The following is a 14,203-nucleotide window of genomic DNA, read 5'->3' as shown; positions in this document are numbered from 1 at the left end:
TTGTTCATATCCATTTTTGTTATGTTTAACGAGTTAGACAATGACAAGTTAATGACTGTAGTAGCAGTTGAAAACTAATTTTTCAAATCAATATTTCTCAAAATGCAAGGAGGTCCGTAAAAAAAAAACCTAAGGGGATGCAATGCAAACTGCTGAAAACACGAGCCCACGCTGACCAAATTCATGGTTATGTCTGCTACCTCAATTCCTTCCAGGAGGATTTTTCAAAGGCTATTCAAATAAACAATGGGAGAGGGCATCCATTCCCTGTCAAAGACAATGTCATACTGCTATTCTTGAACCGCAAAAAGTAACTGAACCTACCAGTTTTATTTCTTTTTTTTTTGCCAAAGCAGTTTGACATATAGATATTTATAATTCTTTTTTTATGTAATCAAAGTCAGTAATCAGCCTTCTGGTTTTATAATACCCAAATTTTTGCAGAGAAGTATATAAGGTGTTCGTCAACTATAGTATTACTATTTCACTTTAAAATAAGAAAGAATATGTAACAAAACAAAATGGGGTCAAAATGCCGATTTTTATATTTTCATATATGGAATTTCAAAATTAAAAATTGAATCCACCGAAAAATCCAGACATCAGCCAACATTATGCATAAGTAAGCCCATACAACGATCATCAGAACGACGAGCATATGCCAGTTATTTTTTGGGAAAGGGGGAGGGGCAGTACCATAATCTTAATAAGCCTTTTTAAGTTTTCCATTGTCATTTATCTAGCCCCTAAAAAAAGTGACTAATATATCGTAAGTAATGTTCCTTTTTTATTATATATTGTTAGCCTGTGTCGAATGCTTTGGATATACAACATAATAACTAGGACCTATTAGGTATCTCCCGGCACGGGTGACAAGGCTAGCTACTCCTTGCCTATGTGGCTCTTCTGAAATTATGTAATTCTTCCTCAGCAAGTCAGGAAAGAGAATTGTCGTGATTAGTTTATATATACAGTTTTTTAAGCGTTAAATTAAGCTCTACGATCAGGAATATCCATCGTAGTGTTTGCGGGCAGAGATGCTAGATTTTTTTGGGGGGGTTTGGGGTTATATATTTCGATCATATATAAATATTTCACTTCTTTTCACCTAAGCCACGAAAAGAAGAAAGAAGTGGCCAAGTATTTTAAATTTCTATACTGCTTTTAACAAAATCGCCGACTAAAGCTTTATGGCGTATTTTATGCAGCAAGTCTAAGATAGAATATTTGAACACTACAGAAAAAATAATTTTGTAAACAATGATAGTGGAGCAAAATCCCCATGACATAATTATGAACAAAATAAAGATTATATACAAAATCTTCTAAGTATATATTTAAGATGATTTAGTATTGTATCAAAGCAAATGCAACATTCTTAACTATATGCGCTCAAGACATTAACTAAGAATGGGTACCAGTCCACACCCGAGCCCCCTGCAAAAAAAGATAAAATTCGGGCATCAGATTTTACATGATATTACAAGAAGTGGCCAAGTATTTTAAATTTCTATACTGCTTTTAACAAAATCGCCGACTAAAGCTTTATGGCGTATTTTATGCAGCAAGTCTAAGATAGAATATTTGAACACTACAGAAAAAATAATTTTGTAAACAATGATAGTGGAGCAAAATCCCCATGACATAATTATGAACAAAATAAAGATTATATACAAAATCTTCTAAGTATATATTTAAGATGATTTAATATTGTATCAAAGCAAATGCAACATTCTTAACTATATGCGCTCAAGACATTAACTAAGAATGGGTACCAGTCCACACCCGAGCCCCCTGCAAAAAAAGATAAAATTCGGGCATCAGATTTTACATAGTTATGCTTTCAGAAGTAAATTTTAATAACGCATCATTAACGTGTACTTAAGTCACTTCCAGATACCCAGGCACGTAGACTAAGACAGAAAATTATAGAGCATTTTCCCCGAAAGAGTTGGTTATTATTTTGCTATCGAGATCAGTAAAGTATCTTATTTTTGACGTCTCATTATTGAACGCAATGCGAACGGAATCAACTTAGCCTATGAACGGTTCATATATGAAAAGCTGCATTTATAATCTTTATTTCATTTCAATATCACCCGGTTTACATTATTGCTTCCCTAGCCTCTCCCTACATACCAGATATACGATAGTGCAATTTATATCATAGGGATTTCTATCCTATTTTGTGTTCCTAAAAATTATCTTCATAGGCAATAACACAGTAAAATTTAAAGAAGGATGGGCAGGGGTGTCCTGGGGCTCGTTTTACTAGGGGGTGATCTTCTTAAATTTTACCGAATCGCTACCTGATTTATTTCGAAATCAAGAATTTTGCTAAATTTCTGCCGATTTTGCAAAACTCCTGCCGAAATTTTCGCCTTCGGCAAAAATTTTACCTAATACCAAAAAAGTTGGGGCGCACCCCTCACCCCCCCCCCTCGGGACGCTCCTGAGGATGAGGATGTACCAAAGAATCTATCTCTCTATCTCTTTCGAAGCAGGAGTTAGGAAATATAGAAATGATAAATAAACTCCTACTTTATCCAAGGCTTCCATAAAATCGTCCGGTAGACCATCAAGTTCTTCTGCTGAAAAGTGAAGCTTTGTAGTATCTTCATTTAAGTTTTTACCAAATGTCAGTGATAAGTCTGACATTCTCTTCTGCATTTCTTTTATTCTCTCCCTTTGTGTCTCCTCTAAATGAAGGCCATTTCTTCTTCCTTCTTTAACTAGTCGTTCTAAGAAGCGCTTTGCTTCAGGTTTTAAGGCTCCCATGTCTACTTTATCCACTAGCGCCACCAAACGATCAAAAATGTCCTTGCGAAGGCTATAAAAGCGGTAAACATCAGTAAGTATATGAAAAGAAGAATAATAAATAAATTAAAGCATTTATAAATGACACTATACATGCAAAAATAAGAACAATTTTCCAATTAATACTGGAGTTGTAAACTCTCTTTTTTTAATAAAAGTTTTTTTTTAACTTTCATTCAGGAACGTTTTTTTTATTTAGTCAACACGAATCAAGAGTGAGTATTACCCAAATCAAGACAGCAAGTGGTTTGATATTTTCCATCGTACAGCAATTTGACCGTTTTGAATAATTAAATAGCCTTTTCAGGTTGAGATACCAATTCATTTACCTAATAAATATTCGAGTAAAAAAAAAAAACAGCCAAAAACATTCCTGCAAAGAGAACATATTTTCTTTTTTCGAATAATTTTTCTTCCGAATTTACAGAGGCGCACAAAAGGTTCAATAATGCCAGTTCCAGAGAAAGGCATCCTCTGTTGCTAGTTAATAAAAAGGTAAACCACAGTATAGTGTTCAGAAAGAAAAACCCTCTAATTAACAAACATTATCGAATTTAAGGAATCCCTACTGTAAAACAAACATTAAAATCTCGAGAATTTAACACATTTTTTATTAAATTTCTAAATCTAATGCACAGCAACAAAAATATGCTCTAAACATAGGTAAAATTGATATTCCAAGCGAAAAATTCCGGAAAATATACCCTATCACTGCAACAAACTTTTGTTTCATCTTTGCAGACAAACATTAAGCAAGAGAAAACGAACAATTTTTAGAATAAACAGAAAAGAAAACAACCTGAAAATTGCACAGCCAAATAAAACAAACAGGATGCCATACAACAAGATAATTAGAATCAGGAAGAGCGAAAATATGGTACTATACTTTAGTTTTAGTAAAGTACAGCATCCTCTGAGTACTTAATCCTAGAGCACCGTAGAGAGATATAAACAGAACGATCAAATCTTGAATCCAAACCATTATACAAAGTTGGACCGAGATGCACCTGCACTTCCATATATAGAGAACATATAAACCAAGAGAAACATAAGCGACATTAGATCTTTTCATCGGTAGGCCCGCGTGTGGCATCTGTATTCACAGCCTGGAGAACAGGAAAAGAAATAAGACGAATCAAGCATCTAGGGGATAAGGAAGAATGCAATATGTTGAAGAGATAAAAAAGAAAAAGGAAGATAATTGATCTGGCTTTAATAATGCAAAAGGTAAAGATAACATTGGTTTGAGAATGGGAAGAAAAACAAAGAATGAATATATAAGGATAATCAAGGTAAAAAAAAAACATTTGATTAGGAAATTTAGCGCTTCGCATTGATATTTCAGTTCTATAGCTTTATCCATTTTTTTTCAAAGGGAAATTTTGTGGTTGGGATGAATACAGACTCGCAGCTGAATTAAATTTAGTCACTTCCTTTTTTCCCATATGTTTACTGATATTGATTTTTATTGTCTGTAGTACTGAGGAGCTCATTAAGGAGATAATCAAATACTAGTTTTTAAAAATGTTGCCTCTTTGTGGAAAAAAGGAGATACTCATAGGCTATATTTAAACTACTAAAACTAAAATAATTACTTGCTAGTTTATTTTCCTTGGTTGGGATTTCTGTTGATTCACGATTCTTAAATTTTACTTCGTAATATGCACATATGCGCAAAAAATATCAAAAAAATAATACAAGTTCACGCCGTTTTTCAAAGTTGATCGAGGAACTGAGAAACATACACTGGATCGTTTAGACAAAGGATATGGGAGGAGCTTTTATACGGGCCAAGACATTAGGTGACAGATATTATTTTGAAGAACGTACTGTTTTATATCTCTCTACAGTGACCTAGAGGATTAGAAACAGGTACACTTGAAGCCCTCAAATGCAGAAGCTCACACAGTACTTTCTCAAGTACTTTATGCTTTTGTCACTTTTACTTTATTTTTAAACGTGATACAACATTTTTCAACAAAAAAAGAAAGAGAAATCCAAATTTAAAAAAAATGAAATCAGCAATATTTGTATTTGGAATAAACATGCCATTCGAAAATATCCATTTATTTTAGAGGGAGCGTTTTAAAACACCCAAGAGGTTCTTAAAAGGCTGCACGCAAAACCTGCCGAAATAAGGTAATAAAGGTCAATGTAAATTCAACACTAAATTTTCATAAGCTTCTGGGGTGATAGTTTTGAGAGTTTTCATAGAACAAATATGCTATATCAAGATCAACCTCCACAGTTAATGAACTTGAGACGAACATCCTACATTTGCTTTCAACAGGCGATCTAATTTCATCAAAGAAAAAAAAATACATCTTACTGATCTGAAACCAGAACTAGAATGAACAATAGTATTGCAAGGATCCGACCAAGGAACAACCAAAAAGTGCGTAAAGCAAACATGATAACCACTTCTATTAAATTAATGATCCTCATCTGCATGTGCACCGTTCTTTTTGCTGACGATAGTAACTTTTTCATTGCTGCAGTGGACCTGTAATCTGCCAAGATCCGTAGCTCAAGGTCTTCTTGATAAAGTAAAGGATTGGTGCTGGTCAAATGGTTTGGCTCTTAACAGCCGGAAGTGCCATTCTACATTTCAAGACCCCCTATCCTATGAGAGACACACAGAAGACAATCATCCAGACTTGTGGGAACGATATTATACCACAAGTTACTTTATTGTTTGATTTTACATAACAAATTACTGAAGTCTCATGTTTCAACAGGTTCAATACTCCTGTGATGAAAATCTTTGTACCATGTCTCGTCTACACAGTGAGCCTTTTTGTTTGCTTTCACTCCCCTTCCTTTTTTATAGTAACGAGAGCTTTGTAGCCTCACTATGTAAGACTACTTCCTCTATAATCCCACCATAATACCCTTCGACATGCTGGAAATAGGGGAAAGTACAAAGAAAGGCTAAAATATCCATCTTCATTATATTTTTTTATTTGGTTTCAGTTTAACATTTTTTATGAAATTGAGCCACCACTGAACTAAATTTCTCATTTAGTTTTGCAGAGTAGCCTTCAATCCTATAGAGCTGACTTTACACACTTTGGAAAATAAAAAGTAATTACCTCATGTCTACTGCAAAGTTTTCGAGTTTCTTATCAGCTTCATAGCTTGCATTCCTTAACTCCTTCGAATTTGAACAATGTTGAACAAATCCAAGAAACGAACTTCTCGTGCCAAAATCAATTTCAGCAGCATATAAAGGCTTTAAAAATACAAGATTAAAAAGTAGCCTGCTTGACAGCACACCTATTTTATCACAGGTACACGAAGGACCAAATTAAGAGAGGGCAGGGAAAGGGCGGGTTTAAAATGTTCAATTACAAACGCGAAATATTTTTCTGATTACAAAATTTTCCTAGCAGTGCTATCAGATCAGCCTTGGGAGGAGCCCTTCGATTCTCTATATGTGCACAGAAGAAGCATAAAAGAATGTGTGCCATATGTGCACAGGTCTACTATGAAAAGAAGGTTGAAACACACAGTAAAATAAATTAATGCACAGAGATTCTTCCAACAATGTCTAGGACTGTTTGGATAAAGGTTACCGTTACCGTTGATAAAGCCTTCCAAATGTGAAGCCAAAATATTCAGATTTGTATTGTTTATTTAAACTTTGCTTCTTTTTCTTGTCTTATGTGAAATATTACACGTGTTTTTTCCGTTTGTTTAAATTTGAAATGGAAAGGTATTGTAGTCTAAGAAATTATTTTTAATCAAACAGTTCGTGGTAACGAATTGTAAGTAAGGAGCGACCCGGCTCAATAGTAACCGAAACTCTAAAAATCGGAATTTTGATACGGATAGATATATCAAAAGAATCGGCTTATTATGCTAATTTAAAATATATAAGTTTCATTAAGTTTAGTTTTACTCATTAACGGTTACGAGCCTGAGAAAATTTGCCTCATTTTTAAAGAAAGGGAAAAACACCCCTTAAAAGCAGAATCTTTATGAAAATCACATCATCAGATTCAGCGTATCATAAAATCTTAGTGTAGAAGTTTCAAGCTCCTATCTGCAAAAATGTGGAATTTTGTATTTTTTGGCAGGTCACGGATGCGTGTTTGTTTTTTTTTTCTTCTTCTTTTTTTCTCAGGGGTTATCTTATCGATCCAGTGGTCCTATAATATCGTGAGAGGGCTCATTCGAACAAAAAAAATTAAAAGTTCTAGTGCTCTTTTTATGTAAGATTGGAAGGCAACTAGGCCCATTCCCCTGCCTCTTTTTTCCCAAAATGGCCGGATCAAAATTTCGAGACAGCCATTTTGTTCATCATAGTCGAAAGGTCCAATAACTATGCCTTTGGTTATAACACAAACCTCCCCCCCACAGCCCCAGGGGAAAGGTCTTTATGTTATAAAATTTGTCCATTGTTTACGCATAGTTTTTGTTATTACCAAGTATGCATATATTTTTTGGTGGGAGGGGGGGGGGGTGAATTTTCTTCTGTTTTTCTTCCATGGGGAGGGAAGTTTCCAGGGGGTGAACTTGCCAGGAGAAATTATACACTGGGGGAACTTGCAAGAATTTTTTATGTCTTGCTTTCTCTTTTCCGTCTCAATTTTACGCGTGGAGTTGTTAAAAGTAATTGTCCTGAGTAAATTTTCACTGGGAATGGAATTGTCTAGAGGATGTTTCCTTGGGGGGGGGCATTTATGTGTGGAGGTGGGGCAAGATTTCCTGGCATTATTTAAAAAAACGGTCAGAAATTAAATGAAAAAACAAGTTTTTTCAACGGAAAGTAAGGAGCAACATTAAAACTAATAACAAACAAAAATTATTACGTATAAAAGAGGTTGCCTCCTCTTCCTTGTCAAAAGTACTAAGAATTTCAGCGTAAAGAGCAAGGTGTTGAGGAGGGGCACCCCCCTTCATATACGTAATAATTTTTGTTCGTTTTAAGTTTTAATGTTGCTCCTTTCTTTCAGTTAAAAAAAGTTTCTTTTTTTAAATTTAATTATTGATAAGGCCGAATGGTCCCGTTTGATTATGATTGGAATTAAATGTTGAAAAAACAAGCTTTTTTATGGGAGACAAGGGTGTTGTTTAATTTTAAAACTAACTGGAATAATCCAATATTGAAGGGGGTGCTGGCCCTTGAAATCCCCTGTCCACTCTTTACGTAAAAATTTAGCACATTCTGAATTGAGAATATCATTAGTATATAATACAATATGTCATTATTTGGTGCAATGGGTGAAAAGGAGGGTTGCCTCCCAGACATTAGTTTAAACTATGCTTTAATTTGAAAAAAATTCCAACTATATGGACCAGTCTTTCTTTACTTTTATTTCTTCAATACGACCTGTTTGAAACCAAACTTCACCTTTTTGTCAGGGTTTGAAAAAAAAATATTTACAAGCAAAATTATTAATATTTTTTACTATAAAATTATGTAATTATATTAATTATTATTTAATTATATTATTTATTATATATCACCCTTGTAACAGCCAGGAATCGAACCGCAGTACCCACGATTTGCAGGCGCCACTTTATCCATTCAGCCACTACAAGGTATCCGAAAACTTTTTAACGTGACCAGTTTTTATTAATGATTACGCTAGAGCAGGGTTTCCTAAACTTTTTTAATTCACGGCCCCATTTACAATTGCGAATTTCCTGGCGACCCAATATAAGTATAATTGAGAGACAAATAAATATTTTTTGATAATCCATTTATAAGATAACAGTATACATGTACACATGAAAGTGTATAGTTTTAAAAATTGTTTAGAAACATACAAAAATCTAAAATAAAAAAATTCTACAAAAGTTGAATAGTTGGTTTTATTATACTTATAAAAATCATATGCCCTATTTTTCATCAAAATTGATTTTTTTTTTTGTTTGCAATAACATAAATAAAAGAGAATGCTGACTGTCTTAGTTCAATCGAATATATTCGAACGCAGTCGTTGGGTGGTAAATATTAAATTAAAATGAAAGGAGAACTTTAGCGAGATGGATGCGCCTGTTTTTTATTGCATAACAAATTAAATCTTGGTGGAATGTTTGACACTGCTGGACGTAAGACCTCTTCAACATTTTTTAGCGATGAACGATATTGGGGTTTGATGTGTTGAAGCTCAGAAAGTAGCTTCACATGAATATGTGGTGTACATACAATGTACATACAAGAACATACAATGCCATATCTGCAATTGTGTGAAATTCAGTCCTAGTTCTGATCCAGAATTTAGTCAAGGCCTTTCTTGGAAATTGTAGTTTTAAGTTTGAATCACTCGAAAGCTCAGCAAATTCCTCTTGAGCTTTAAGTGGCATAAGATCAATCTCAGTTAAATCAATACAATAAGGATTTTGAATCCAAATTACCTTTTTGAAATCAATATTTAATATAAAATATGTACGGAACAAGGTTTTTAGCGCTTTTAAGTGATTTAAAATAGTTTTTGCAATAAAAGTTTGACAATGATTTGACACTTGATTATAAAATTGTCGACACTGGAAAATATTTCGAACGATTTTTTTTTCCTATCCTATCTTTCCAAATTTTAGTCGTTCTAATAGAACTTTCAATTTTATAATTAGAAGAAAATATATCGCAATTTTTTGCTTGAAGAGACAAGTTGAGATCGTTTAATTTCGCAAATATATCCGACAAATAACACAGCTTGGATAGCCGTAAGTCGTTTTGAAGAAAAGCAGCAAGTTCATATTTTCGTTCGGCTAAAAAATATTCCGTCTTTTAATAATTATAATCTTCTTTAACTATGACCTCTTGACGACCATCTTACTTCTGCATGTAATAATAAAGTTGTATAGACGGAATCCATATCCTTACAAAGACTTGAAAATAAGTGACCGCTAAGGGCATGGCTCTAAATAAAATTTATAATTTTAACAGCATTCTGAAGAACATTGTTCAATTATGGCGCTAACTTTTTTGCTGCAAGGGCCTCTCGGTGAATAAGGCAGTGAGTAAAAGTTATATGGTCATAATGAGTAGCTTGAAAAAACAACTTAAAATCATTGTTTTCTCCCGTCATCTATGTTGCACCATCTGTGCATATTCCACATCAATTTTTCTATTCTAGACCTTCAGTCCATCAACTTTACAATATATGTCTTTTCCTGTAATACGTTATAAATATTTTACTTAGTATTTAAATATCTGACTTTAGAATCTCTTGCGACCCTATGATTTTGCTACGCGACCCCATTTGGGGTCGCGACCTATAGTTTAGGAAGGCCTACGCTACAGTATGAAAGTTAACGTTATAGAACTTGTTTTGGGCATAAACAGCAATTGAGTGATAGTTTGAAGGGATAAGAAGAAATTTTAATTTGAAATTAATATCACTGTAACTTTATCTGATGGTTTTCACTTTTCTGTATACAGGATATTTCTGTAAAAGAAATTATATCCTGTCTATTATGACAATTTTCTTTAAAACAGAGCGGATTGCCATTCCGCAGCATTCAGATGCAAGTCTAGCTAGATTTAGATATGGCAATTTCCTTTCAAATGAGCCCTTTAACAGCTCTCTATAATGTTCCAGTGCCCTGCTAGCAATGACGAAACAAATTTCTATGATATGTCAAACTTTTATTCCAAACTCATTTTCTAAAGTATCAATTTTTTGTCAAATAAAAAAATTGTTAATCTTTACGGTAATGAAAATGGCCTTGAAGTACTCTCTAAAATGAGAGCACTTCAGAAAGTAATGGAAGATTTATTAAAAATTTCCCAAAAGAATTTTCAAAGGACAGTTTTAGGCACCTGTTTGACTGGTCGTGTGTCAAACAGCAAACTGTGCGAAATTATACGGTTCTACTCACTTTCTAGGGCTATAATGAAAGGAAAATTTAAATGGCTAGGACACGTTTAACAAAATGAGGATGACAGGTTGCCAAAAATTGGGCTTTTTGACCATTCACCCTGAGCCAAACAAAAATAAGTTTGTCCCATTGGGTTGGGAAGAGATTATTTGGAGGAAGTCACAACTTCATGTGAGGGTGTCAATGGCTAATCAAGCCCATTTCCCGGTCTTGGTTTTACCAAAAAAATACCTTTGTTCTTGTTTTGCCTAGTCAGGCACGTGTATCCGCTATTTTTAGCCGAGAAACTGAGTATTTACGTGTGTACGTATGCATACACTTTTTCTTGAAAACGGCTCCATAGATTTTCTGATTTTTTTTTTTTATATAATTGGCACCCTTGGATTTTCTGGTATGAAAAGGCGACCTAGATAGGTCACGAGTTTGAGAAAATTCGTTTAGAGCCTTACTTTTGGAAAATAAACCACATTAGTGACGTTAAATTTATGTGCATTTATAGAACAAAAATAACATCATTTTTTCCAGGGGGGGGGGGTCGTATCATTTTTAGTATCTGTGACGCATACAAAATTACAAAAGATGGCAAACTGCCCTGAACAACTAAAGAAAAAGACAAAGAACAAAAAACAGCAAAAATCCCAATAAATTGCAAGCGAAAATGTTGCACAGCAAAATCTGCAGTTGGAAGACAAAGTGAAATTACAATGTATTGGTGGAGCGTGTTAGTACAGCGTGTGCGAGTCTGTGAAGGAAAAAACGAAAGAAGTATCATGTGATTCACCTTCTAAGTAGGGGCCTCCCCCAGGCCACTCAGCGCGTCCCCAGGTGGCAGCGAGGGGAAACCCCGACAGATATGTCCGGTACCTCCAGTGAAAGAGGAGCGGACCAATAGGGGATGGGCTAGTCTCTGGGGGGTCCATAATAGAAACTGGGCCACCCTCAGCCGGGGGTCATAAATACAGGTGGAGGGGAAGAAGGCCCCTTCAACGTGCACTCAGCATGCCCCACCGGAGTAAGGACACGTCCCAACACTTTTTCCCAGCAATGGTTAAATTGCATGGTGAAGCAGAACACCATCGTGGGAGGATCCTCTATAGGAGGACAACTGCGGTGGGGCGTAGGATCAATATTTATGGACAACGGCCTCTGCACGAGGTTAGTGGAGTTTGTCGGAGATGAGGCACATTTTATTAGCTGACCACGTGCCTCTGGATTCGGGATTTTTCCTAACCGAACGCTCCTTTACAAGGGTGGCCTCAACCTCATGAGGCGGCTGGAGCTCACCCCAAGGATTTCAGTATTTAGGTTTCAACTAGCTCTAATCAGATCTTACGCCAAGGGTCAGTTGGGCTTGCAACCCTCCGCCCAAAATTGATTGCAATGAAAAGCATAGTAACTGCCTTGGATGACCAACCTTCTTTAACCCCAGACCCTTACCTGTCCGTGGACCAAAAATTGACCATCGTTCGAATCTTCTTGACCAAGATGGCCTCCGTATTGCCACCTGGAATGTTTTGACTTTTGATTACCACGGAGCAAAGTCACTTTTGGCAATAGAACTTAAGATGTTTCCCCATTTCTACTGCCAGAATAACAGATACCCATCTATCTGGGGATGGACCTAAATCTATTGATGAAGGATATCATCTTTTCTTTTCGGGTCAGCAAAATGTCAGGAGGAGCGGGGTAGGGCTAGTCCTTGATGAGTCTAAAAAGTATCTACTAGAATCACCCGTCCTCGTTTCAGTCACAAGCAAAGCAAAGCGACAGTTCTTATCTGTTATGCTCCAGCAAATTAAGCTATAACTGAAACAAAAGATAATTTCTATTTGGCCCTGACCAATGAACTGTTTGAAGTCTTATCCCATTATATTGTTATCATGCTCGGCGACTTTAATGCCACCGTGTGCGATAGCCACAAGCTGTGGTGGCACTTTATGAGACCAGTTATTCAGGACCGTCTAAATGACAATGGATTAAGACTCCTACAACTTTCCAGCATTCACAACCATGTCATCTCAAACACCCTGTTTGTCAGGAAAGACATCTACAAATACATGTGGTGCAGTAATGATGGCCGTACCAAAAAAAATGATCGACTATATAATTATTTCACAGAGATGGCGATCATGCATTAGTAATTGCAGAAAATACAGTACACTTGAAATCTGCAATACTGATCATTGTCTGGTAGTCGAAAATGTCCGTCTACGACTCAAAGCTCAGTACACAGAGCCGAGACCCCCAAAGATTGATATGCCATGCCTCTAAGAACCTGAAGTATGCTCCAGACATGCTATTGATATCTCGAATCGTTTTGACGCACTCTTACCATTTGTTGACTCAGAGGAGGCATGGCGTTTTTTTTAAAGCAATGTCCTTGACTTGGACGAAAGAAGCGCGTGAACAAGCCATGAATCCAGACAGACACACTCGGAACTATAGGCCAGATACGGTAGGCCCAGGCTGTTTGGTGACACGCCGATCTACAGAAGACTCAAAGGTATCCGCAACAGGTTGAAAGATAAGAAAGTCTTTCTAGAAAAGAAGACAAACAATACGGAGGAAGTTGCTATGAAAGGTGATGTCGAGAGCCTCTACAAACACCGTCGCGATCTTAAAGGGGACTACGCTCCTTCGCTTGGACCAGTTGTCTGAAGACGGCCAGCAACTCAATGACGAAACTGCCCAGTTAAATCGATAGAGGGACCACTTCTTCAATCTCCTAAATGACAATAATGTCGTGCAGACTAACAAGGACCTTGCTATCCTAGCAGGTAGCATCCATGAACCGTCAACAAAGAAAATTGAAACTCCCTTCACGATGGCGGAAATCCAGTCAGCAACAAAACGTTTGAAGAACAATAGAGTTCCGATATTATTTGGATTATCAGTACAACTCCTCAAAAACGCAGGACCAGCAATGCTGCTCTGGCTCCAAATACTCTTCTCTCTGGTATGGCAAATAAAAAGGGTTCCGAGGTACTGGCTTGCGGATATCATCCTACCTCTGTGGGAAGAGAAAGGAAGCAAGAGAATATGATCAAACTAAAGAGGGATTACTCTTCTCTCAACATCCGGAAAGCTCTTTGCTATGACTTTCCTAGACCACTGCAGCCATTTTCTGCGAAGGAAGAGGTGAATCCAACAGGCCAGGTTTATGCCCAAGAGATCTACTACTGAACAGATTCTTACAGTGTGGCAGCTGGTAGAAAAGACAAAAAGACTTTGTGGTCTTTAAGGCTGCCGTCGATTCGGCCGACCGTAAATCTCGATTCGGCCGACGACATATAGTCCGTTCTCTCGGACTCCCAGCCACATATTGTATACTCCTTGAAAAGCTGTACAAGGAAACCGAGATCAGCATTGAAGTGAATGGGAAGCGAAGCACGTCAGTTACTATCGAAACTGGTTTGCAACAAGGGTGTGATGTAACCCTAGAATTGCTTAATTGTACAATAGTCGATGTCCATGACTCGAACAAACAATCGATTGCTCTCTGGCCTCCAATTTGGAGATCGAGTCCCGCCGACGTTGACTTCGCAGACGATCT

General features: G+C 36.3%; 1 protein-coding gene across 3 annotated transcripts in view; it reads right to left on the bottom strand.

The window, feature by feature from the left end:
- LOC148948775 (thimet oligopeptidase-like) overlaps positions 1 to 14,203 on the bottom strand; it is a 136,786-nt gene that overhangs the window by 25,134 nt on the left and 97,449 nt on the right. For all 3 annotated transcript variants that reach the window (XM_089094671.1, XM_089094668.1, XM_089094669.1), the window contains 2 exons: positions 5,910 to 6,049; positions 2,542 to 2,830 (listed from right to left, as the gene is read on the bottom strand). In XM_089094671.1, the coding sequence (XP_088950797.1) occupies positions 2,542 to 2,830; positions 5,910 to 6,049 (429 nt within the window). The remainder of the gene's footprint in view (positions 1 to 2,541; positions 2,831 to 5,909; positions 6,050 to 14,203) is intronic.

The sequence above is a fragment of the Artemia sp. Qi Xiang Cuo genome, chromosome 9 (genome assembly GCF_049724085.1).
Source record: "Artemia sp. Qi Xiang Cuo chromosome 9, ASM4972408v1, whole genome shotgun sequence".
Lineage (NCBI taxonomy): Eukaryota > Metazoa > Arthropoda > Branchiopoda > Anostraca > Artemiidae > Artemia > Artemia sp. Qi Xiang Cuo.
Note: the sequence above shows the minus strand (reverse complement) of the source record. Positions and strands in the feature narration are given on the sequence as shown.